This window comes from Nomascus leucogenys, chromosome 8 (assembly GCF_006542625.1).
Source record: "Nomascus leucogenys isolate Asia chromosome 8, Asia_NLE_v1, whole genome shotgun sequence".
Taxonomy (NCBI): domain Eukaryota; kingdom Metazoa; phylum Chordata; class Mammalia; order Primates; family Hylobatidae; genus Nomascus; species Nomascus leucogenys.
The window spans coordinates 77,973,305-78,000,075 of record NC_044388.1 but is presented as its reverse complement, the minus strand read 5'-3'; the positions used below and the strand labels follow the sequence as shown (position 1 = coordinate 78,000,075).

Below are 26,771 nucleotides of genomic sequence, written 5' to 3'. Positions count from 1 at the left end.
AGAAAGAATGATGAACTGGGAACCAGAGGCCAGTTTTAACACTAACCTTTGCTGGGACCTTGCAAATCTCTTCTTCATTTTGCATCTTAGTTGTCCCTTCTGCAAAATGAGAGAGTTGGACTAGATGTCCCTTTCAGCCATGATTCTAGGGTTTCCATTCTTCCACACAGTCACTGGATGAAGAGACACTGCCAATGCAAAGACTGAGCCGCCATGAGAACTCATGTTACGTCTTGCAGGGCTTGAGGCTGGGTATAATGTAGGCCTAAGGTCTTTACTTCCAATCTTAGGTAGCAGGGAAATGTGTCCATTTGTGGGTTATGCTGCTCATCATCTCTCTAATCCCCATCTCCCCAAACCATGCCATGTCCTGGATATTCAGAGTCAGGGCTTGTTTGTCAACACAGAAGACTCGCACACTTGTGTGATGCTTTTGCTGATCCTGTTCCTTTGCCAGAAGATCCTTCTGCTTCTCTACCTAGTAAACTCTCATTCATTCTTTTAATTTTGCCTTTTAATTTTATATTTTGACATAATTTCAGACTGGGAGAAAAGTTGCAAAATAAGTACAAAGAATCCTCATATACTTTTTACGCAGATCCCCAAAATGATAACTTTTTACCACACTCCACTGTCTCTCTCTCCCTCTAGCTCCCAGAATTTTTTTTCTGAGCCACTTAAGCATCAGTTTCAGACATCATGCCCCTTTACTCCAGGTAGTTCAGTGTGCTCGACCTGAAAAATAAAACCAAGACGTTCTCCTACATAACCATAATGTAAATACAAAAATCGGGGAAATAACGTTAATGCAGTACTGTCCTCTAACCTAGATCTGGATGTTGCCAATTGTTCCTTTAATGTGGTACAGTTCCTCGGTCTTTCTTTGCATTTCCTGCCACTGACAGTTTTGAAGAGATAAGTTCAGTATTTTGTAGAATGTCCCTCAATTTGTGTTTGATAGTTTTCTCATGTTTATATTCAAGTTATGTACTTTTGATGGGAATACTACAGAAGTTACATGCTGTTTTTCTCAATGAATAATGTCTCACCTTTTTTTGTTTAGATGAAAGTCCTTCAATCTCTTACTCCCACTCCCCTCCTAAGATGTAAATAAACACTGTTAACAATTGGCATCCATGCAGTATTTTGTCTATGTAGCTATGTACACACATATCTACATACAGACACACATGTACCTTTTAAAAACATAAAAATGGGCTGGGTTCACTGGCTCCTGCCTGTAATCCCAGCACTTTGGGTGGCTGAGGTGGGTGGATCACTTGAGGCCAGGAGTTCAAGACCAGCCTGGCCAACATAGTGAAACCCTGTCTTTACTAAAAATACAAAAATTAACTGGGCATGGTGGCAGGTGCCTGTAGTACCTGCTACTTGGGAAGCTGAGGCAGGAGAATCACTTGAGCTGGGGAGGTGGAGGTTGCAGTGAGCTGAGATCGTGCCATTGCACTCCAGCCTGGGCAACAGAGTGAGACTCTGTCACAAAAAATAAAAAAATTAAAAAAAGATTTCACAATACACCTACTGCTCTGCAATCTACCTTTTTTCACTGAACTGTATGTCTTTGTGAATCTTTCTATATCTTTTTGTTGAAGCTGGGTCTACAGGCGTGTGCCACCTTGCATGGCTAATTTCTTTATTTTTAGTAGACGGGGGTTTTGCCATGTTGGCCAGGCTGGTCTCCACTTACTGGGCTCAAGTGATCCTCCCACCTCAGCCTCCCGAGTAGCTGGGACTACTGATGCATATCACCATTCCCAGCTAATTTTTGTATTTTTGTTGAGAGGGGGTTTCTCCATGTTACCCAGGCTGGTCTGGAACTTCTGGGCTCAAGAAGTCTGCCTTCCTTAGCCTACCAAATTGCTAGGATTATAGGTGTGAGCCACTGTGCCAGGCCAAAAGTGGCATTTTTTTAAATAGTATAAGTATGTCCTTGTTTAGATCGTTCCCTACTAATGAATATTTGTTTCCATTTTTTTCTATCACAATGTTTGTACATACATTTAAGAACATACCTCATTTATAATTATGATAGATGCTATTAAATAGCTCTCCTAACACACTTTTCCAGTTTGTATTCTCATCTGCTGTGCATGAGATAATTTGCATTTTTCTGACTGTTAGTGATGTGGAGCACCTATTCATGGCCTTTGGGTTTCCTGTTCTGTGAATTGCCTGTTAGTGGTCTTTGCTGTGAGAATGCTGAATTGTCTGTCTTTGTCTTACCACTTATTTCTCCAGGCCTCACTCAATTCTGTTCCTCTGCAGAGGCTTCCCCATGTCCCCTAATCAGCCACCACCCCCTCCTCTGCTGTCCCATAACACTGTTCACACCGTGCCCAGGCCTTCATTTACCAACCATTCCATACAAAATCTACTCATTCTAAAAGTGTCCACTGTGAGCCCTCTCTGTGCTTGGCCTTGGGCTAGGTGCTGGGTGGAGAGACATGAGCCAGTCATCATAGACTCCATGCTAGAGTTCAATTTTGAAATGCAGCTTTGAGCATAGAAAAGAGCATGAGTTTTAGATCTAGATGTAATTTGAGTTGAATTCCAGCTTCACCACTTCCCAGCTGTGTAATTCAGAGCAAGTCACTTGATTACTCCAAGTCTCCATTTCCATACTAGTGAGGTGGGGCTAATCCCTCCTTTATAGAGTCACTTGAAGCTGGGTAAGAGATAATATATCTGAAATGGCTAAAAAGGGCCTGTTACACAGTAGGCTTGCAGTGAATGAATGGTAGTTGAAAGGCAACTGTTAAGAGGTCAAAATCAGTTCTCAGAGGTTCTAGGAGCCACTAATAAACTGGAAAATAAAAAGGAAGGAGGTAGCTCCTCTCTTTGCAATGCAAAAGATATGGATGAGTGCTGCTTGCCCAGATCCTGCTACACAATATCCTTTATCTTTCCTGCTCTCTGCAGCAGATTTCTGCTTTGTCCTGGCCCCTCATCCCAGTTCAGCTGCGCACTGTTGATGTCCTACTGCCACTGCCGTGGGAAGAACAGGTGCTTCCCTTCTCAAATAAATGTTGGTCTAGGCAGGACGCGGTGGCTCACGCCTGTAATCCCAGCACTTTGGGAGGCAGAGGCGGGTGGATCACGAGGTCCGGAGATTGAGACCATCCTGGCTAACACAGTGAAACCCCGTCTCTACTAAAAATACAAAAAAATAAGCCGGGCGTTGTGGCAGGTGCCTGTAGTCCTAGCTACTCGGGAGGCTGAGGCAGAATGGCGTGAACCCGGGAGGCGGAGTTTGTAGTGAGCCGAGATCGCGCCACTACACTCCAGCCTGGGCGATAGAGCGAGACTCTATCTCAAAAATAAATAAATAAATAAAATAAATGTTGGTCCTTTTTTTAATTTTTTTATTTTTATTTTTTTATTTTTTTTGAGACGGAGTCTCGCTCTGTCACCCAGGCTGGAGTGCAGTGGTGCGATCTCGGCTCACTACAAACTCCGCCTCCCGGGTTCATGCCATTCTCCTGCCTCAGCCTCTCCGAGTAGCTGGGACTACAGGCGCCCGCCACCACGCCCGGCTAATTTTTTTTTTTTTGTATTTTTAGTAGAGACGGGGTTTCACCGTGGTCTCGATCTCCTGACCTCGTGATCCGCCCGCCTCGGCCTCCCAAAGTGCTGGGATTACAAGCGTGAGCCACCGCGCCCGGCCATGTTGGTCTCTTTAGAAGATACTCTGTAAGAAAGACTTCAGGATACTTGTGCATACTGTCACCCAAGATTTCAAGAAGTAGGGGCTGGGCACTGTAGTTCACACTGAGGCGGGAGGACTGCTTGAGACAGGAGTTCAAGACCAGCTTGGTCAACATGGCGAGATCCCATCTCTACAAAATGTATATAGTTTTAAATTAGCCAGGTGCAGTGTGGTGATGCATGCCTGTAGTCCCAGCTTCTTGGGAGGCTCAGGTGGGAGGCTCTCTTGAGCCCAGGAGGCTGAGGCTCCATTGAGCTGTGTTTACACCACTGCACTCCAGCCTGAGTGACAGAGTGAGACCCTGTGTCAAAAAAAAAAAAAAAAAAAAGGAAAAACGGAGACATGGGGACTAGAGACAGCTTCAATTAGAAAGAGAAATGCTGTGTATGTGGAGAGAAGCTGAGGTGGAAAGTTTCCCTGAAGACCCAAAAACTGCAGCAGAGTAGGGTGAGTGGGTGTATGTTAGAAGGACAGGGAGAAGGACTTTACAGGCAGTGGAGTGTTCTCTGCAAAGGCACAGATGTGGGAGGGCATGGTGTGTTCTGGCAACTGCCCAGGATTCAGCGTCAAGGGTAGGCAGATGTCAGCTCATGAAGTGCCTTTTATGCCATCCAAAGGACTCTAGGTTTTAAGACATAAACTAAAGGGGTAGGCTGAAGCATTCTGAGCATGGGAAAGCAGTAAATCTTTGTTGAATGCATGTGTGACAGTGGGAAGATGGGACATGGTAATTAGGAGTACAGTCATGGGTCACTTAATGATGGGGATAAGTTTTGAGAAGTACATTGTTAGGTGATTTTTTCGTTGTGCAAACTTCATCGAGCATATTTACACAAACCTAGATGGTATAGTCAAGTAAACACCTAGGCCACATGATGTAGCCTATTGCTCCCAGATTACAAACTGCTACAACATGTTACTGTACTGAATACTGTAGGTGACTTAACACAATGATAAGTATTTGTGCATCTAAACATGGAAGAGGTACAGTAAAAATATGATAAAATAATCATCATATATGCAGTCTGTTTTTGAGTGGAATGCCATTATGAAGCACATAACTATTACTTGTGGCCTTTTATAAGTTTTACTTAGCCTTTCTACGCCTGTTTTCTTTTTTTGTGTGTGTGAAATGGGAACTTAAAAAATCAACTTGAAAGTGTTGATGGGGCTGAGTGTCTCACGCCTGTAATCCTAGCACTTTGGGAGGCTGAGGTGAGGGGATCACTTGAGGCCTGGAGCCCAGAAGCTGGAGACCAGTCTGGGCAATACGGGGAGACCCTATCTCTACAAAAAAATTTTAAAAATTTAAAAAATAATTAACTCAGCATGGTGGTGTGTGCCTTTAGTCCCAGCTACTTGGGAAGTTAATGCGGGAGCATCATTTGGGAGGTAGGTTTCAGTGAGCTGTGATTACACCACTGCACTCCAGCCTGGGTGACAGAGCAAGACCCTTTCTCAAAAAAAAAAAAAAAAAAAAATCCACAAAGTGTTGTCAAAATTTAAAATATTATAATAGATGGACAGGAGTAATCCTGGCAATATATTTTTAAATTTTTAAAAAGGTGACATTTGTTTTACACAATACATATTACCAAAACAAACAATCTAGTAATCTGTGATGTGCTTCTATGCCTGTTTTCTTTTCTGGAAAGTGGTTCCCTGATTTTACCTTTTCATAGTACCTTGTCCTTCTCCTTCCCAGCACTTACCCCATAATGTTAATTAAATGTTCTAATTCTTTTCCAGCCAAACTCCTAGACTATAACTGTTTTCCTAGCTAGATTCCTATCTCTATGAGATCAGTGACTTAAAAATTTACAACTTTTCTGCACTTTCTAACACCGTCTTTTAACAGATAGATGTTCAATAAACGTTGGTGAAAACAATCAAACTCACACTTGTCTTGAGGAGAATTGAAATAGGCCAATGAATTGGCAGTGTTTAATTATGAGAGGAGAAAAATAGTTCAGAGCAGTCTAAGTTACGTCAAAGGTATGCAAAAATAATTTTTTTAAAAATTAAAGATATGGGGTCTCTCATCCAGGCTGGAGTGCAGTGGTGTGATCACAGCTCACTATGACCTTGAACTCTCAGGCTCAAGCAATCTTCTCACCTTGGCCTCCTTAGTAGCTAGGAATACAGTTGTGTGCCACCATGCCTGGCTAATTTTTACTATTTAAAATTTCTTTATTTTTATTTTTATAAAAGATTTGTTTTTTAAATTTATTTTTATATAATTTTTTAATTAAAAAAAGGATCTTATTTTAAATATAGATGGGGTCTCCTTATGTTGCCCAGACTGGTTTCCAACTCCTGAGCTCAAGCGATCCACCTGCCTCAACCTCCCAAACTGCTGGGATTACAGCCACGAGGCACCTTGCTTGAGCTTTAAACATTTTTGTTCAGACGGTCTCATTCTGGAGTGCAACGGTGCGATCTCGGCTCAATGCAGCCTAGACCTCCGCAGCTCAAACCTCAGCCAGGAACAGCTAGGACACCAGGCGTGGGCCACCACGCCCTGTTACTATTATTTCTTTTTTGACACGGAGTTTCTCTCTTGCTGCCCAGGGTGGAGTACAATGGCGCGATCTCGGCTCACTGCAACCTCCGCCTCCCAGGTTCAAGTGATTCTCCCGCCTTAACCTCACGAGTGGCAAGGATTACAGGAATGCGCCATCACGCCCGGCTAATTTTGTATTTTTACTAGGGATGGGGTTTCGCCATGTTGGTCAGGCTGGTCTCCAACTCCTGACCTCAGGTGATCCGCCCGCCTCGGCCTCCCAAAGTGTTGGGATTACAGGCGTGAGCCACTGCGCCCAGTCGCCCAGTTAATTTTTAAATTTTTTTGTAGAGAGAGCCTCTTGCTATATTGCCCCGGCTGGTTTCGAATTCTCGGCCTTACGCGATCCTCCCACTTTGGGCTCCCAAACAGGTGACAGCTACCCCATCAGCCAGGCAGGCATTCAAACTTTATCAGGCCCAGAGGGACCTGAGTATGGTACTTCAGTTAGCACCATCCCATGTAGGTGGTAGTGGGGGTGGGGGTGGGTGGGGTGTGTGGCAATTGTTTAAAGGCATTTTGTTCTTTTCTTCCCTGTACCTGCATCATCCTTTATCTTCGTGTTCCTAAAATTTGTGATAGAAAGAACAATGTGTAGCCAATAGATAGCTTATGTTATTTTAGTGTAAATTCTTGGTATACAGTTTAGCAAAAGTCTCTTCTTTTGTCCTTTAAAAATTCACTCGTGGCCGGGCACGGTGGGTCACGCCTCTAATCCCAGCACTTTGGGAGGTCGAGGCCAGGAGTTCGAGACCAGCCTGGCCAACATGGTGAAACCCCGACTCTACTAAAAATACAAAAATTAGCTGGGCGTGGTGGCAGGCGCCTGTAATCCCAGTACTTCGGAGGCTGAAGCAGGAGAATGGCTTGAATCCGGGAGGTGGAGGTTGCAGTGAGCCAAGATCGCGCCATTGCACTCCAGCCTGGGCAACAACAGCGAAACTCCGTCTCAAAACAACAACAACAACAACAACAAAAACCATAAAGAAAGAAAAAAATTCACTCGTAGCTGCTACAAGAAGTGTAATGGCTCACGCCTGTAATCCCAGTGCTTTGGGAGACAGAGGTGGGAGGATCGATAAAGGCCTCGAGCTTCACAAGACAAAGAACTCACTTGAAACTGCTGCTTATCGGATCACATATTAAGGGCAACTTGAATTGATGATCCCAGGTTGCACTCATCAAACTTGGCCCAAATAAATTCTCCACTTATATTAACTTTGTCTCAGTTTTTCCTTTAGGTCGACAGTTATTTCTAAAGTTCTACAGATGGGTTTACCTTGTATTAAAATAAGGTGTGAGAAGGGCAAATGAAGCCAGAGGCTCCCAGCACAATCTTGCAACCCTCAGAGACTTCCAAAGGATCAGCATTAACTCCAATATTTAGCAGGAGTGCAGCTCTTCGAGATTCACAAAGTGTTAATCTGTTGCCTAGAATTCCAGAGAGTTGGAGGCGCCCAGTGTGAACTGTGTTCAGCCTAAAAGAAAAAGCGATCAACCTAAGATCATTAGCGCAAGGGAGAAGCTTGAAGCCATGCGCGCTCAAGTAGGCGTTTCCCGCCGCCCAGGTCTGCGGGCCAAGCAGCCAGCCACGCTGGCCCTCGTCATGCACACGATCAGCTAGGCTCCCGCGCCACGTGGCACTAGGAAGGCGTCCACCCAGCGCCAGGGAGAAGGAGGCGGAGCCCGGCCTCAATCTCTCCCGTGTCCTCATGGGAGTTGTAGTTTTCCTCGCGGGAGTAGAGGGCACGAACTCCCCGGCTTTTGCCCGGTAAATAACATCTCCTTCGTACGAGTCATTCAAATAATAGATGCAGCCTAGGTGGCTTCAAGAGAAGATGGGAAGGGGAAGGGGGAAAGCAAGGAAGGCAAACCTAATAATTATGGGCGGGGCAGAGACAGGTTCGCACCCAGTACGCATGCGCACACCAGGCGCGGCAGGTGGGCAGGGACGGAAAGGCGACGACTAGAGCTGTGTTGTCCCCGGAAGTGCCTTCCCTCTCGGGTCTGCGCGGACGCGGCCTCCTTACCTCATTTGTCCTCGCCCCTCCCCGTCCCTCTACGCGTTTTGGTTCCCGGTTGGTGCTTCCTGTTCGCAGCTGCGGCAGTGAGTATGTGTGTGACGGACCCCCGCCGCCCACGGCCCGGGACCCCTGCCTACCCTCCGTCTAGCCCGCCGGGCTGTGGAACTAGCGCGTGCCCCCTCGCCGGCCTCGATGTCTCCCGTCCGTCCCTCACTCGTGGCAGGCGCAGCTCCTGGTCCCTCAGCTGCGCGCCTCCCCATGCGGCCGGGCTGCGGGACTCGGAGGTCCGCATCTCCCTGGCTCCCCAAGGGCTAAGGCCGTGATTCTAGAGCGGCTGGGCGTCCAGGGCCTCGGTGAGGTGGCGTGTCTGCCCTTTTTATCTCCCCGCAAGGCCCCCAGTCTTGTAGGGAAGCCAGTCAGTGAAGCGCGGAGGTCCCGGTGCGCCGAGAGAGAGTCCAGTCTTTGAGGACCGAGTAGTCCTGAGCCACCTTCCGCCTCTGCTGTCAGAAGCAGCAGCTGCAGCCGTAGAATCCAAAATTTCGAGAGCCGTGTCCCTTTCCTCATGTAAAACGAGCAGACTTGGACTGTGTTTACTAAGGCGCCCTTTATCCCTCCCATCCTGTGAGCGGACAGTTGCCTTCAACTTTTGGGAAGAGCTGCCGGTTCGGTGGAAAAGCTGTGGCTGGGAATCAGGAGGCCTGGGTTCTAGCTGTGGCTCCCCCACGGACTCGCTGGCGATTCCAGAAAGCTCTTATTGAAGCTGATTTTAAGATTATTTCAGATTACACAGTTGAATTAGAGGGTCCATTAGTAGGGCCTTTTTAGCTCAGTGAATAAGTTTCGCTGAGCTCGTTTCTCCAGCTATAAAACGAGAGCGTTCAATTTAATGACTTTTCAGGTCCCCTCAGAAGCTCTTGACTTTGTGGTTTTCTTTTACTCTTTAAAATTTTTTCTAGGACCGTTAGAGAAATGACTTCGTGTTTGAGTAGTTAGGCTGTTGCATACAAAGACTTTTAAATGGATTGTGTGTATACTTAGGAAAGCATTATGCTTTCAAGAGAATCTGAGGATGGGGAATAAACTCAGGAAGGATCTTAATGATAGTTACCAGGGTAAGAGACTGCATGACCCAAGGAAAAGGGCTAAGGGAAAGGTGAAGGAAATGTTTCCGGATAGGATTAGTTCTCATAATAATCATGTATCTATCCCAAGAACATCTGGGACTTATGTGACTAAATTTAGCTTATTTTTTTTCCCACTGAAATACTGTGCTCTGTTTGTCCTTTGTGACCTTTGTTTCACACATTTGGATTCTCCACCCCAATCAGATTTGATTCAGAGTGGCCATCGCATTTGAAAAATGGACAGACATTTTAACCCTTTAGTCAATTGTGTTTCAACTGTCCTGTCAGGGCAGCTCACTAAGAGTAAGAAAAATTTTACGTTGAAAGTGAAGTGTATTCATCACATTCCAGTGAAAATTGGACTGAAAATGAGGCTGTGGATTTGATTTAAATCGGCTGGAGATGGATGCCTATGTCATCAAGAAGGAACATCTAGGGAGGCTAAAGATGTTTTGGAAGTAAATAAGAGCAAAAGGTCAGAATGACCAGTAGGTAGACTGTGAGAGCAGAAGGATTGATTAAAGATTGTATTAAGTAAACGCTGAAAGCTTAAATAAGCCTTAAGTTGTCTAGTTTAAAACAATTCAGTCAATGAATACTGCTCCCTCTTTTGAATGGTAATAGCCTTTGCAGTTATTCTATAGCTGTTTTATATTTGTTAATGTATTTTGATTCTTAGATAAGTTTCATTTCCATGATATTTTAAGGTCTTATATAGGAAATGTCTTTTCTGGTCATGGGTTTGATAGTCTTTGAGTACCAACTTGGGAGATTCTTGAATGGCAAACTGACAAATGTGTGTTTTCCTTACACCTAAAGTGTCTCATTTAGTTTTTAAACTCTGCTGGGTCGTAAAGTGGATATTTGTAAGGTAAATTTAGGTGTTAGAACCAATGCAAATATTGCAATGAAGGAAGGGTTTTTTTCAAAAAATCTTAATTTGAAGTTAACTTATTTGAAAATTTTATTTTGGGCCATGTGCGGTGGCTCACGCCTGTAATGCAAGCACTTTGGGAGGCCGAGTGGGGTGGATCACGAGGTCAGGAGTTCGAGACCAGCCTGGCCAACATGGTGAAACCCGTCTTTACTAAGAATACAAAAATTACCCAGGCGTGGTGGCGCGTGCCTGTAATCCCACCTACTTGGGAGGCAGAGGCAGGAGAATTTCTTGAACCCAGGAGGAGGAGGTTGCAGTGAGCCGAGGTTGCAGTGAGCCGAGATTGCGCCATTGCACTCCTGCCTGGGGGACAGAACAAGACTCCGTCTTGAGGGGGAAAAAAAGAAATTTGTTTAAAAATTTTAGTGAGCAGTTGGCTGAGAATCACAGAAATGTGAATCACTTCTAGCCGTGTTCTTAACCAGCTGCATAACCTTGAATAGGCTTCCTGTCTCTTTGTACTTCAGTTTCCTGATGGGAAGATTGAGGAGTCTGTATGAGATAATCTGATTTTGTTACCTAGTTAGTATACTTGGAAATCATGTACAGGGATCAAAAAGCTGAGAAAGCCTTCTGAGTCAAGGGTGTGTGTGTAAAACATATATTGTCCTCTGAGACACTTTTTAAAAGGGTAAATTAAATTCATCTAAACGTAATTAAAGCAGTAACATAAACGAAAACAACCTCAGGCAGACCTTAACCCTGGCATACATAAGCTACCTAAATAAGAGAGCACGTTATGCCCAGCACAATTTTCAAGTACAGATGGTACCAAATCCTCTTAAAGGCCATAGGGGCTAAATTGCTAAATTCATTTTTCTACATTTCAGGGAAAGAGATAAATCCTTCGACCCAAGGAAGTCAGTTTTTATTATGGTTCTGTAGTTTATTTTTGGCATACATTCACAGTTGTGCCTATGGCTCTATTCTTAATCCCTTTCCTTTGGGATGGCTCCAAGAGTAGTACAAACTTGTAACTCTGTAATTTGGCTCTTTAATTTTTTCTGTGCTGCACTGGAATTATGTTTTATCTTAAGTCCACACTGGATCCTCAGGATGGATCCAGTGAGGATTTTGAAAGAAACATAATTCCTTTGACTTCTTTTAGAATTAATTTACCTATTAAATAAAAAGGAAAGGATTCGTCTTTTATTTGAATTCCTCTGAGGCTAACAATCCAATATAAACTGATAAATGCTATGAGCATTATTCAGACAGCCACATTCAATTTGTGTGACAATAACAGCATAGCCACCTGAAGGACAGTACAACAAGGGCACAGGTATATGATACCCTTTAGAAGAAAAGCATTACAGGTGGGTTTATTTATTTCTGGAAAACAACTCCAGTAGGAATGTAGTACATTTTTGGCTCTTGTCCATTTGGTTTTTGGGATTAAGGTGGTTCTATTACCAGAACTACCATCACAACACCCTGGTATTTTTGGGCAGAAATTTGGGACACTAAGAAAACAACTATTTTTTATTTTATGTGTACAGCTGTTAGTGGAAGAAAGAATAAATAGGCATCATTATTGCTCTTTAGGCTGTCCCTGATTTTGGACACACACTTATTTTTTCAGGGCTCTCATTTTAATCAGTAGCCCATCAGTACCTAATGGAAACATCTACTGCATAGAGTTTTGGTTGCCGATGCTAGAATTTAAGACTTTGGAGTAGTTGAAAGACAACAGAGAAATTCATCTCATAATTTTTGTATTTTAAGCACATACTAGATTTATCAGGGCTGAAGAACAAATGCCCGATGGTGTAGTTCATTTTTTCATTTATGAATTCAACAAACATTTGTAGCTGACCCCGAAAATACCAGTTACCCTGTTTGGCTTTGGTGATTCATTGTTTAGCAGAGTGCATATAGTTCCTGCCCTCCTGGGGTTTGCGATCTGTGTTTCTTGGAAATTTATATTGAATAAGTAATTAGAAATGTGATGAGTGTTTTGACATGTAAAGTATTTATGGAAGCCCATAAAAGGGGCTCTTAATTTGGCCTAGTTGCACGTGATTTTGAGCCGAGTTGAAAAGGTGAAGGCTGAGGAGGATTTAATAAGCTCACAGTAGAAAGTAAAGTGTTTCACTTTACACATTTATTCCCAAAGCTGGGAGTTTTGTCTCAATATTGGGTCATTATTAAGTTTGTATTTATACGTTAAATATACATTGTAAAAATATACATTTTTGTAACTAGTACAGAGTTTTTAGACAGTCTGCTCTGTTGCCCATGGTGAAGTGCAGTGGCATGATCTCGACTCACTGCAGCCTGTGCCTCCCAGGTTCAAGCTATTCTTGTGCCTCCGCCTCCTGAGTAGCTGGGATTATAGGCGCACACCACCACACCCAGCTAATTTCTGTATCTTTAGCAGATATATAGTTTCACCATCTTGGCTAGGCTGGTCTCGAACTCCTGACCTCAAGTGATCCACCTGCCTTGGCCTTCCAAAGTCCTGGGATTACAGGTGTGAGCCACCGCACTGGCCCACCCTTGTTTTATTTTTGAGTTGGGTTCTTGCTTTGTCACCCAGGCTGGAGTACAATGGTATGAGCATAGCTCACTGTAACTTTGAACTCCTGAGCTCAAGCGGTTCTCCCACCTCAACCTCCTGAGTAACTGGGACTACAGGTTTGCACTGCCACGCCTGGCTAAGTTTTTAGTTTTAATTTTTATGGAGATGGGGTCTTACTGTGTTGCCCAGGCTGTTCTCAAACTTCTAACCTCAACGTGATCCTCCTGCCTTGGCCTCCCAAAGTGTTGGGATTACAGGCATGAGTCACTGCCAGCTCAGGCATTTTTATTTATTCTTTTGGCCAACGATCAGAGGGCTGTGAGATTAATTTGCTAATTGAGAATATACATTTACACCCAAACAGTAAACAAAATTGTTTCCTGTTATAGATTTTAGTCATAATTGAAGTAATATTCCTGTATATGCTTGAAAATATGAGCTATAGAACCAGAACCAAGGAAAAGATGAAGAATGGATAGGATAGTGAGAGCCGCTTTAAGTTTTGTTTTAACATTTTGGAAAGCAAGGATTTTGTCTCCTGCAGTAGATCTCAATTTGTTTTTCATTGACAATATACCTGTGAAATCTTACATATCATGTGCTGCATAATAGCATTTTGGTTAAAGACAGACGGTATGACTGTGGTCCCATAGGATTTGTATACGTTTTTGCTATATCTTTTTTATGTTTAGATACACAAAAACCATTGTGTTAACTGTTACTTACAGTATTCGGTACCATTACATGCTGTATTGGTTTGTATCCTAGGAGCAATAGACCATACCATGTAGGCTAGTTGTGTAGTTGACTACACTGTCTAGTTTGTGAAAATCATCCTATGAAGTTTGCACGATGAAATCACCGAACAAAGCATTTCTTAGAATGTTGACTGTGTTTCCATCAATAACTATAACTCAGTTTGTCAGTAGTAATTCTTGTTGGGGAGTGGTGGGACTTACAGAAGTGGGTCCTAACAGGACTTAGAAATCCTTGGAAAAAAAGGTATTTTAATATGTCTGAGAATAGTGATGGCCTTCATATTAGCAGTTCTCACTAACAGGTGATATTATTACTTAAACTGGCATGATTTGGACTTTTAAAGTATATTCTGTGTACAACTTTCTCTTTTGCAGCTTCAAGGTTACTGACTTTTTATGATGTTTGGTGGCTATGAGACTATAGAAGCATACGAAGATGATCTTTATCGAGATGAGTCATCTAGTGAACTGAGTGTTGATAGTGAGGTGGAATTTCAACTCTATAGCCAAATTCATTATGCCCAAGATCTTGATGATGTCATCAGGAAGGAAGAACATGAAGAAAAGAATTCTGGGAATTCGGATACTTCGAGTAGTAAACCAAATCAGAAGAAGCTAATCGTCCTTTCAGATAGTGAGGTCATCCAGCTGTCAGATGGGTCAGAGGTCATCACTTTGTCTGATGAAGACAGTATTTATAGATGTAAAGGAAAGAATGTTAGAGTTCAAGCACAAGAAAATGCCCATGGTCTGTCTTCTTCTCTTCAATCTAATGAGCTGGTTGATAAGAAATGCAAGAGTGATATCGAGAAGCCTAAATCTGAAGAGAGATCAGGTGTAATCCGAGAGGTCATGATTATAGAGGTCAGTTCAAGTGAAGAGGAAGAGAGCACCATTTCGGAAGGTGATAATGTGGAAAGCTGGATGCTACTGGGATGTGAAGTAGATGATAAAGATGATGATATCCTTCTCAACCTTGTGGGATGTGAAAACTCTGTTACTGAAGGTTAGTATCATATTGGCCATTTTGAAAGTAGTATCATCTTTCATAAGGAGGACTGCTTTTCCTAGAGAAAAGACCAATAGGGTCTACTCCATTTAATTCCTCAGTTTTTGGTCTTGTTTTTTGGCTTGTTTCTCATGCGACTGTCTTACCAGTGGCTACTCTAATGGTGGTTTGTCTGAACATCAGAAAGAGTATGTCAGAATACCAAAGACACTCTGCTTCTGCTGTAAGCAGATTCATAGCTGCTTCTTCCTGTTTGGCTAGAGCCAGTTCTGGACCTGAAATCTTACTTCCCCCCTCTCTCTCTGCTTGGTACCACAGGTGAGTACTCCATCCACCTCTGGCATTAGCCCTGTGCACTCATTCAGCGAACTCTGTTGGGACTGTCTCTTGCTATGGGATTTGCTTACCCAGGAGTTAGATGGCAAGCATAGGGAATGTCTGGCACACAGAATATATGGAATTAGTGTTAGGATTAGGATTTTAGGTACTCCATAGTCAGAAAGACAGGAAAATATGAAGAGCTGTAAGTCTAGGGCACGTTATAGGAGAGAATGCAAATTCTGAGAGCTACATCATCAAGGATTAAAATTTTGGTGTTAGTTTTGTCTTTGTGACATGTAGTCATCTAGTCTTAATGCTTATGCCTTCAAGAAGTTCCTTCTTTTCATTTCCCTCCCTTTATGCCTAATGCTCAGTCTCTTGCACTAGTTTCCTAAGTAGTCTTCTTTTATATCTACCCTGTACACTGTTGTTAAAACTGGTATTGAAATGCTCTTCTACTCATAGTACTTTATTGCTGCTCCAAAATTTTTAATGGCAGCCTGCTTCCCCAGAAATGATGACATTGAGTGTAGATGGTGCTTGGAGCCCCTGGGATTGGCAAATGTTTTTTTAAGAAGCCAGATAGAAAATATTTTAGGATTCCAAGCCGTATGCTATCTTAACTACTCAACTTGGCGCTTGTGGGAAAGCAGCCTTAAATAATACCTATAGAAATGGGGGTGGCTGTTCTCAATAAAGCCCTACTTACAAAAACAGGTGGCTGGCTCAGGCTGTAGTTTGCAAACCCTGAGAAGTTGACAGCAAAACGAAAAGAGAGAATAGTAGTTAGGACATAGAACAGAATTGCCTAAAGTTTTTTCCATATAGGTGAGCTCTGATAATGTTTTTAGGTAGAAAGAAAGAAACTTGTGAAGGAGAGACTAAACCTGTTTGATGGATTGGGTTGGGGGCCAGGTTAGAGATAGGATCAGGTGTATGTGTTGTTGAATTATTCCTAAAAAGGAAGAGAGACACTAGTAATTGCTAAATCATCAAATATTTATAGAGGTAGAGGAGAAAGAATAAATTCAGATGGATTGAGGTAGATGAGAGAACATATGGGGATGTGTTTGATTTTCTTAGGAAAATGAAAGCAGAAGTGGGAGAGGACGGGGGATAATTGGAAGCTTAGAATGTGGAAGGAATGTTTAAGTGCTGTGGGGAATACTTTGAGGCAGTGGTTACCAGTATTTTGAAGATGACAACCTGTTTAACTTTGAAACAATTTGTGGACCACCCATGGTTGTAGTTATGATTTTAGTATTCAATTGAGAAAATGCATATTAGAAAGAAGCTACTATTCTTAGATGACTTTGTGTTTTATTAACCACAACATTGATATGTGAGAAATAGTGTTTATAATGCGTTGCTGTAGGTACCCATTAAGGTAACTAATTCTACAGTTTCCCAGGAGGCTGAAGGCTCTTAAGTTGGAAATCATTGCACTCTAATGAATCAACAATAAGAGAATAAAGGATTGCTTAGAAGTAGTATTCAGTCAAAATTAAAATGATATGAACTTGTAGTGAACTCACTTTGAAGGATTCCATAACTTTATCCAGTAATACTTGTCAGCTTGGAGCAAGATGACAGAAACAAAATGATCTTGGGTTAGGCATAACACCATAGAAGGTCAAAATAAGCATTTAGCTTATTCTTTCTCTAAATTACCTTTTCCTGAGATCACACCTAGTTTCATTAATCACTTCTGTATTTATGGTCATCAAATTGTCATCTCCTTAACCATTTTGTTGATTTCAAATTCTCTGTGTACATCTACAGAATATTTCCGTTTGGGTATCTTACTGTTTCACATTTAACATACTGAAAAGAAAGCTTGATAACTTGAAAAAAAGCTTATTATCTTTCCTTTGAAACAACTCCTTGCTGCTTTCTGTTTGCACTAGAGAATTTACAGACATGCTGAAGTTGATGGCACAATGTGGATAGGTTGGGAAAAACATGAATTAGGTACTGGATTTAGTGAAGAAATCGAACTGTGCCATGTTTGGCAAATGATGGTGATGAGAAAGTAGAGAGAACCTCGGATTTGTTTTTTGTTTTAGCCAAATAGAATTAAATTCTGAATTTTTGAAAATTAATTTACTTGACTCTTATAAACTCTTACAAATACTCAAATATATATTCTCTATTTTATTTCCTTGATCCACTAATGCTGTAATCCTATTTCTTGCCAATTAATAAACAATATATTTAGTACTGATGCCCATTTAAGTGTGTTGTTACTCTGTAATCACTGTCCCTTTCATAAAAATATCTGGGGATAGATCGGTTCGTATAATCTTTAGAGAGAAGATTTTTTTCATTTCTGTAAAAGTGTAGAGAAAATCTCAAGTAGTTTAGAAATGTCTATTGTTAAACAGCATCCATAACTATTTTGTGTTCCTTGACCTCACTCTGAAGAAAAAAGTGTCTCCCAGAATTATGGCATATTGAAAACTGCAGTATGACATAAAAGAAAAGATTACAGGCTCCTTGAGGTTGGGTCTTTTCCATACTCATAAACCTACTTATAATAATATTTAGAGTAATTTCTTGGCACATATATTACCTGGTTTCTCATTAATTGCTAAATCATCATTTATTGAGCATCTCCTCTATGTAGGGTATAAGTAATGCTGAAGTAGTACTCGTGACTTACAGTGGTAAAATACTTAAGTTTTAGGCCGAGCGCAGTGGCTCATGCCTGTAATCCCAACACTTTGAGAGGCCGAGGCGGGTGGATCACCTGAGGTCAGGAGTTGGAGACCAGCCTGGCCAACATGGCGAAACCCCGTCTCTACTAAAAATAACAAAAATTAGCTGGGAGTGGTGGCAGGCACCTGTAATCCCAGCTACTTGGGAGGCTAAGGCAGGAGAATTGCTTGAACCCGGGAGGTGGAGGTTGCAGTGAGCTAAGATTGCATCATTGCACTCCAGCCTGGGTGATGGAGTGAGACTGTCTCAAAAAAAAAAAAAAAAAAAAAAAAAAAAAAAAAGATAAGTTTTAGCCTTGAATGACATAGTGTTTCACTAAAGAGACAGAATATAGGAAGCTAAGTAATTTACGGAATTCTCTTCCTTTTTTTTTTTTTTCTTTTTATAGCAGTGGGGTCTTGCCCTATAAATAGAGCAAGGCTAGTCTGGAACTCCTGGGCTCGTGTGGTCCTCCTCCCTTAGCCTTCAGAGTAGCTGGGACTACAGGTGTGAACACAGTGTGGAAATCTCATTTTTTTTTTTTTTGAGACAGAGTCTCACTCTGTTGCCCAGGCTGGAGTGCAGTGGCATGATTTCGGCTCACTGCAAGCTGCGCCTCCCGGGTTCACACCATTCTCCTGCCTCAGCTTCCCGAGTAGCTGGGACTACAGGTGCCTGCCACCACGCCCGGCTAATTTTTTGTAATTTTTTAGTAGAGACGGGGTTTCACCGCGTTAGCCAGGATGGTCTCGATCTCCTGACCTCATGATCCGCCCGCCTCTGCCTCCCAAAGTGCTGGGATTACAGGCGTGAGCCACCGCCCCTGGCCAGAAATCTCTTAACCATGGGAGTTAAGTCTCAAAATTCTGGTGATACAAGTGGTTGAAACTTAAAACTCTGTTTAAAAAATAGGATTAGTGAATTTGAGATAATTCATAAGTCTGTGAAAGACTGTATAAATACATACATATTTTACATTTACTGTTACTAAATTTGTAGTAAATTTGAGTTACAGCACTATCTCTTTATCTGTGAAAACTTCAGACTCTCCCCTATTACTTTAATTTCAGTGAGACGTTATTATATTAAAAAAATGGCCGGTCCTGGTGGCTCACGCCTGTAATCCCAGCACTTTAGGAGGCCGAGGCAGGTGGATCACGAGGTCAGGAGATCGAGACCAGCCTGGCTAACACGGTGAAACCCCATCTCTACTAAAAATACAAAAAATTAGCCGGGCATGGTGGCGGACACCTGTAGTCCCAGCTATTCAGGAGGCTGAGGCAGGAGAATGGCGTGAAGCCGGGAGGCAGAGTTTGCAGTGAGCCAAGATAGCGCCACTGCACTCCAGCCTGGGTGATAGAGCGAGACTCTGTCAAAAAGAAAAAAAGAAAAAAAAATACAGGCCAGGCACGGTGGCTCACACCTGTTATCCCAGCACTTTGGGAGGCTGAGGTGGGTGGATCACTTGAGGTCAGGAGTTTGAGACCAGCCTGGCCAACATGGTGAAACCCCGTCTCTACTAAAAATGCAAAATTAACCGAGTATTGTGGCAAGCACCTGTAATCCCAGCTACTTGGGAGGCTGAGGAAGGAGAATTGCTTCAACCTGGGAGGTGGAGGTTGCAGTGAGCCGAGATTGTGCAACTGCACTCAGGCCTAGGTGACAGAGTGAGACTCTGTCTCAAAAAAAAAAAAAAAAAAAAAAGAAAATGGGCTTACACATTTGTTTTGCTCTACTGACAGATAATACACAACTCAGAGGCATTTTTTTCCTTTCTATTCTTCTAAACGTTCAACACTTTTCTGATTTTGTGATTTGAGGTTGTTGATTAGCTTCCTGAGGCTCCATTGAGACCGTATATACGTGACACTTAACAGTCCAGCCTTCCATGGTACATATAGATATATGATGGTGGTTTTGCCTGTAGTAAATTCATGTCAAAACATGGGCTTTCAGTGCCTATTACATACGACTTTCAGCTCTCTCTACTGAGGGATGTCGGAGTTTATTTCTAAGGTCTGAGCCTCTTTTCCTTTACTTCCTTTATTCTTTCCTAAGCCTTCTTTATAAAAACTATGCATGTTCTATCGTTTGTTTTCCTCCTTGGTTCCCACCCTTTCCTTTTTTTTTTATTATCCCCAGCAGGAGGGACTTGTAATTCTCATATATTAGAAAGGCAGATCTCCTGGTAGAAGAAAACATGCACCAAAGAAAGTCAGCATATTTAGTAATTTGTGAGCGGGATCTCAAGTTTGGAAAGGATTGTTATGTAAGGCAACCAAATGATGAGATGTGACAATAAAGACAGAATAGCTACTTATTTTCCTGGTTAGGGAAGGGATATTATTAGTTCTAGGAGTAACTACCAGCTCTTTCTTGTACATATTTTTTTGTGGAAATATAAAAATATACAAAAATAAAATATTATAATTGACTTCAGTGTCCCATAAACTAGCTTCAACAGTTACCAATTTATGACTAATCTTTCCTATCTATAACTCTGTGCCCCTCTGTTATTTTGAAGCTAATCAGACATCATTTCAGTCATACATGTATGTACGTGTATGTGTGTGTATACACATCATGTGTGTGCATGTATACACATTTGTATACAAATGAGCACTCATATTTGTCCCTCAGCGTCTGTGGGGGATTGGTTCTAGGACTTCTCATGGATACCAGAATCTATGGATGCTCAAGTCCCTGATATAAAATTGTGGAATATTTGCATATAACCTATTTATATCCTCCCATGTACTTTAAGTCTGGGGTGTCCAATCTTTTGGCTTCCATGGGCCACATTGGAAGAATTGGGCCACACATAAAAAACACTAATACTGACAGTAGCTTATGAGCTAAAAAAAAATTACCGGCTGGACACGGTGGCTCACGCCTGTAATCCCAGCACTTTGGGAGGCCAAGGTGGGCGGATCACGAGGTCTGGAGTTCGAGACCAGCCTGACCAACATGGTGAAACCCCGTCTCTTCTAAAAATACAAAAATTAGTCCAGTGTGGTGGTGTGCACCTGTAATCCCAGCCTCAGAGGCTGAGGCAGGAGAGTCGCTTGAACCTGGGAGATGGAGGTTGCAGTGAGCTGAGATCATGCCACTGCACTCCAGCCTGGGCGACAGAGTGAGAGAGACTCTGTCTCAGAAAAAAATTAACGAAACAATCTCATATTGTTTTAAGAAAGTTTACGAATTTGTGTTGGGCCACATTCAAAGCCTTCATGGCTGTGAGTTGGACAAGTCATCTCTGGATTACTTAACATACCCATACAATGTAAATACCATATAAATAACTGTTATATTGTATTTAAGGAGTAATAATGAGAAGAAAAATGTACACATTAAGTAGAGATGCAATTTTTTTTGGTCTGGAATATTTTCTTTTTTTCTTTTCTTTTTTTTTTTTTTTGAGAGACAGTCTTGCTCTGTCACCCAGGGTGGATTGCAGTGGCACAGTCTCGGCTCACTGCAACCTCTGCCACCTGGGTTCAAGCAGTTCTTCCACCTCAGCTGCCTGAATAGCTGTGAATGCAAGTACCTGCCATCACGCTTGGCTAATTTTTGTATTTTGTATTTTATTTTTTTAAAATTTAAAAATTTAAAAATTTTTATTTTTTTTAATTTAAAAATAATAAAAATTTTTATTTTTTTTCTGAGACGGAGTCTCACTGTGTCACCCAGCCTGGAGTGCGGTGGCGTTATCATGGCTCACTGCAACCTCTGCCTCCCAGATTCAAGTGATTCTTCCACCTCAGCCTTCCAAGTAGCTGGGATTACAGGCGCGCGCCACCACGCCCAGCTAATTTTTGTATTTTTAGTAGAAACGGGGTTTCACCATGTTGGCCAGGCTGGTCTTGAACCCCTGACCGCAGGTTATCCGCCCGCCTTGGCCTCCCAAAGTGCTGGAATTAAATATGTATATATTTAATCATATTATCATAGGTAAACAAATTCCCGGTAATTCTTTCATCATCACATACCTAGCCAGTGTTCAGATTTCCTACACTGGCTCCTAATTTTTTTTTCTTACAGATTATTTGAATTCGATCCAATCCAGGTACTGTAATTGGCTGTTAAACTTAAGTGTCCTTTAATGTATAGGTTCCCCTTAATCTCTTCCTTTTTTTAATTTCTTGTAATTTGTTGTAATACCTAGATTCTTTGTCTTCTAGCATTTCCAATGGTCTGAATTTTGTAGTATTGCTTAACATGTTCTACCGTCCTCTGTCTTTCCTGTGAATTGATAGTTAGATCTAGAAGCTTGATTAAATTCAGATTTTCTCTCTGTTGTTACATCATCAGTTTGATACACAGGTTCGTTTGTTTCACTTTGCTTTTGATACGTTATTTTTTAGAATTACCTTTTAAAAATTTGGTTTTCTTTTATAATCATGTAAAATATTTATAAGTTTCCAGATTCAAATCAGCAAAACATGTTAAAATCTATCCAGAGAAGGCAAACCTCTGTCCAGTTGCCATCCTGTTCCAGCCCTTCCCCTTATGAGAATTTTGAGAATTAAGAGAAAATTGTTGATTTGTCCTTACATGTGTATATCTTTGTACACTCTTGCCCTTGTTTTTTGTTGTTTTTTTTGTTGTTGTTTTATTTTTTGAGACGGAGTTTTGCTCTTGTTGCCCAGGCTCGAGTGCAGTTGGCGCTATCTTGGCTCACCACAACTTCCACCTCCCGGGTTCAAGTGATTCTTCTGCCTCAGCCTCCCGAGTAGCTGGGATTACAGGCATGTGCCACCATGCCCGGCTGATTTTTGTATTTTTAGTAGAGACAGGGTTTCTCCAGGCTGGTCAGGCTGGTCTCAAACTCCCGACCTCAGGTGATCCACCCACCTCGGCCTCCCAAAGTGCTAGGATTACAGGCATGAGCCACCATACCCGGCCCTCTTTCTTAATAAATAGTGGCATACTATCTACTCTTTTCTCTAACCTTATTTTTTTTTCTTAGCCGTATATCCTGGTGATCAATCCATAGTCCTATGTAAAGATATTTAATATTTCTTATTTCTAGGACTATGAACTGTTTTTGTATCTTCTACACTAATCTGAGCTGGGCACATTAGGCATGTAATAAATATTTTTTGAAAGTGAATGAATAGTAATTTAAAATAGTTGATGAATAATGCACTTGTTACAGTCTTAAAATATATTTTAAACAAATAAAAGTCTAATTCCACTTTCAGAAGCATGCTTTGTTCTTATTCCTGGTTATAATTTTTTTTTATCATTTGGTAATTTTGAAATATCTAGGTTTAGCAAAAAATTAATAGGCTCAGGTTTTAAAAAGAAAAATGCCTTCTGCAAAAGGAAGAATATGGTATTTTTAAGAGTTGAAGAAGCCATATTAGTTCCTGGTTTATGACTGTTATGGTGTAGAATTTTGTGTTAATGTAGAGCTCCTTCAGTATGTATAATTTGGCACACGACCCCTTTAGTTTGTCAGCATTTGGCACATCTGGGATACCTAACAAATCGTAGGTAAATTTGTTTATTTATTTATTTTTTCCCTTAAGTAAATTTACTTGCAGTTCTGCCTTTGTGTATAGAGTAGAGCTCTTTACATAGTATTATTTAAAGTGAAATAATTGCTTGATTAAGGTAAATGGCTTTTGAAACTGAAGTGAAATTATGGCTTCAACACTTATGGCAGAAAGTGTTTTAACTATTTTGTGTTAAAACCCTTTTTCTCCCAAAACTATACACACAGAAGTTTTGGATATAATTTCAAAGGATGAAGAACTCATCTAGAGGCCATTGTTGAATTCCTGGCATTCATTAGGCACTCAACCAAGACTGGATATCTAATTAAAATTTGAATAGTGTGGGTCACCTATTTGAATTTTATGTTTTCTAGTAAATCATTTTGTTTGATCTAGGTCTTTACATATGTGTTTTTTTGTTTGTTTCTCTTTTCCTGTGTGGATTAGTTTCTACCTTGCCTGGCTGATATATCTACTTATCTCTCAGTTCTTAGTTTAAAAGGTCACTTCTGAATGAGGTGTAATGGTCATAGGTTCTCAATTAGTGGTTGTTACTGGGTCTGTTAGAACTCTGCAGTAGTTAGCTTTGACTTTGGGTAACTTAATTACTTTATTGGTAAAAAATACGTTTTATTTTATTAAAGTCATAAAAATGAGATATTGGGTAGGCTTAATGTCATAGGAAAATATTTTGATAAAAGTCTTCATAGTTACACGATAGGTTCATGGTCATTGTGGCAAACATGAGCTTATAGCTTCCACTTTTTTTTTGTTTGTTGTCATTTTTTTTTTTTTTTCAGACAGGGTGTCTCTCTCCCACCCCACCCCTGCCCCACCCCTGCCCCACCCGCAATCTCTCTCTCTCTCTGTCTCGCTCTCACCCAGGCAGGAGTACAGTATTGCAGTCATGGGTCACTGTAGCCTTGACCTCCTGGGCTGAGGTGATCCTCCTACCTCAACCTCACAGGTAGCTGAGACTACAGATGTGGGCCACCATGCCCTGCTAATTTTTTGTATGGAGTTAGATGGAGTTTCACCATTTTGCCTATGTTCACCATGTTGCTCATGTTGCTGGTCTTGAGCTCTTGGTTCAAGTGAGCTGCCCACCTCAGCCTCCCAAAGTGCTGGGATTTACAGGTGTGAGTCACCACCCCTGGCCCCACTTGATTTTTTTGTTTTGTGTTGTTTTGTTTTGTAGAGACAGTGTCTCACCATGTTGCCTACGCTTGTCTTGAACTCCTGAGCTCAAGCTCCCACCTTGGCCTCCCAAAGTGTTGTGCTTACAGGCATGAGCCACCGAGCCTGGCGCCAAGTTGCTTTTGAACAACATGTCTCTAGTATGGTGCTATCCTTAAAGAAATTTAATTTGGTGATATTTTATGATCTGCTAGTTGATGACATTGAACTTAATTCTGAAATCTTAAAATCTTTCCAGATATTACTGGATGCTTACAATGTACAAGCCACTGTACCATTAAGGTATTGGGATTCAAAAATTGCCATGTACTTTTTGCCTTTAGAAATCCTAAAATGCATGACAGTATGGAAAGTTCACTGTAAAACCAGAGTTAAATGCATTTCTACAAATATATGAGATGCTCCAGCAGAATATGTAATCATTCCAGGTGAATGCAGTAGATTTTTTAAAAAGATTAAAAAGTAGATAGGCAAAGTACAAGACTGAATTGAAAAGGAACCCTTTGAATTTGAGTTTTGAAAAATGGGTAGGACTTGAAGTTTAGGTTAAATGCAGCTAAAAATAGAAGGTGAAGCCCTTAGTAGAAACTTAAGACTGTATGTGCCATTCATGTTTATGTGTGGCTAGATATGATGAAATGTTTTAATAGTATATCTTTTTAGAAGCCACCTCTGCCTGAACAAGAAAGGATTATTTATGTTCTGTATATATTCAGAATACTGTTGGAAGATTTCTTAGTCATAATTTTATTTCATTGCTTTCTGCCTGTTTTTTGCGTACATATCTCCTTTTTTCTTTTAAAATTAATTGGACCAGAGGTTAGTCAAAGGACCTGACCAGCTGTGTAAAGTGTATTTTGTGCAGGGCTGTTCAGAGTAGAGCAGGTCTTAAGGTACAACTTTCGCTCCTCATGGTTGTGTTCTTCCTTATAATCTTTTAACATAGGAAAGGATCATTATTTTGTTAGTTTGGAAACAATACATTAAACTTTGCCTTCAGTAACTTCTCAGATCATTAAAGTGGTGTTTTTTCCCCTCCTTTTGCATTCATCGTCTTAATTTCAGTAGTTTCTTGAGACATTTTATACCCTAACAGGTCATAAGAGTGTATTGCCATGTGACATACTTCTTATTAATGTATAGTTTAATTTCTGCCTTATGATTGAAAAATGGCCACATGCTAGAATTCTAGTCACCAGGAGCATCAAGGAACTCCCTCTCTGATGTTTTCAGCTTTTGTAAGCCTGTGCTGTACAATTCCTAAAGCTGCTTTTGAACTGTGTCTTTAGTTGTAGCATGTCACCTTACACTTAACTATTGTTAGGGCATCTTTTTATTTAATTTCTAATTAGCATAATGACTTGAGCTGTGTTATTCACTGTTCCAAGGTGAAGTTGTCATAGGCAGAGAAGAAATACAAATGTTCAGTTTCAACTTTACTTGTGAATGGAGTGAGGTTTGAAGAAAGCTTTTTATGGCCATTGTTCAGCAGAATGAAAATCTCATTAGAAACCCCAGAAGTCCCATGCAGCTTTGGGTTGGATTTTAATAACATTTTGGAATGTTGATATTGTATGTCGCTAATTTCTGTGATTTCACTGTAAATCAGCAACATAGGGATGCAGTCTTTCAAAGTTAATTTATGACTTTTAATCTAAATTCATTTACAGTTTTGTTAAGTACCCAGGGAGAGAATTAAATTTTACTTTAAAAAAATACATTCCTTTTAGTAACTGGTTTGATTTTCATGTAAGATATACTAAATTCATTGGAAACTGCTTAAAAAGAAATACCATGATATGTATTTATCGAACTAATGACTTAGTTTAGTTGCCATTAAAATGTTACTCACCTTATCTACAGGTTTGTATTTTTTTTTTTTGAATGGAGAAGCATAAAATTAGATGGACAACATTTTCTTCCTTGTCAGAAGAGCTTGAATCCTGATGTCTTTTTAAGTGAAGAGTGTTTATATATAATTTTCTTGTAGCTTTTGTTTATTATAAAAATAATTATTGCATATAGTGATCACTTATCTAAGAAGATAAGTATGATTTATATAGACAGTGTATTTTTATGGTCAGAAAGTAAATTTGATGTGAGCTACATATGATTAGACAGTAAAACTTTTTTCCAAAGAAATATAGAATGGAGAACATTTAATCATTATTTCCCCTTCTTAGAGTAGAGGCTGTTCAGATAATTCATATTCTGTAAGTAGGAGATCCTGTTTTTAAGACTTTACTAAATTTAATTTCAAAGTAATAATCTCTTATAAATGCTTTCTTGGTGGTTAAGACTTATTAATAAAGCAAAAGTATGGACTTAATGGAAGTTTTCAGCCTAACGTTTTAAATCTCTTCATTATTATTTATCTTTGTTTCGTTATAAATTA

General features: G+C 40.9%; 1 protein-coding gene across 3 annotated transcripts in view; it reads left to right on the top strand.

Moving 5' to 3' along the window:
- Positions 1 to 8,242: 8,242 nt before the first annotated feature.
- Positions 8,243 to 26,771, top strand: part of ZCCHC7 (zinc finger CCHC-type containing 7) — a 236,930-nt gene continuing 218,401 nt past the window's right edge. The window contains exons 1-3 of one of the 3 annotated variants that reach the window (XM_030817452.1): positions 8,243 to 8,394; positions 14,027 to 14,657; positions 14,922 to 14,978. In XM_030817452.1, the coding sequence (XP_030673312.1) occupies positions 14,048 to 14,657; positions 14,922 to 14,978 (667 nt within the window). In that variant the 5' untranslated portion in view covers positions 8,243 to 8,394; positions 14,027 to 14,047. Of the gene's footprint in view, positions 8,399 to 14,026; positions 14,658 to 14,921; positions 14,979 to 26,771 lie in introns of all 3 variants that reach the window. The other 2 variants (XM_003263319.3, XM_012509128.2) reach the window with 2 other exon arrangements.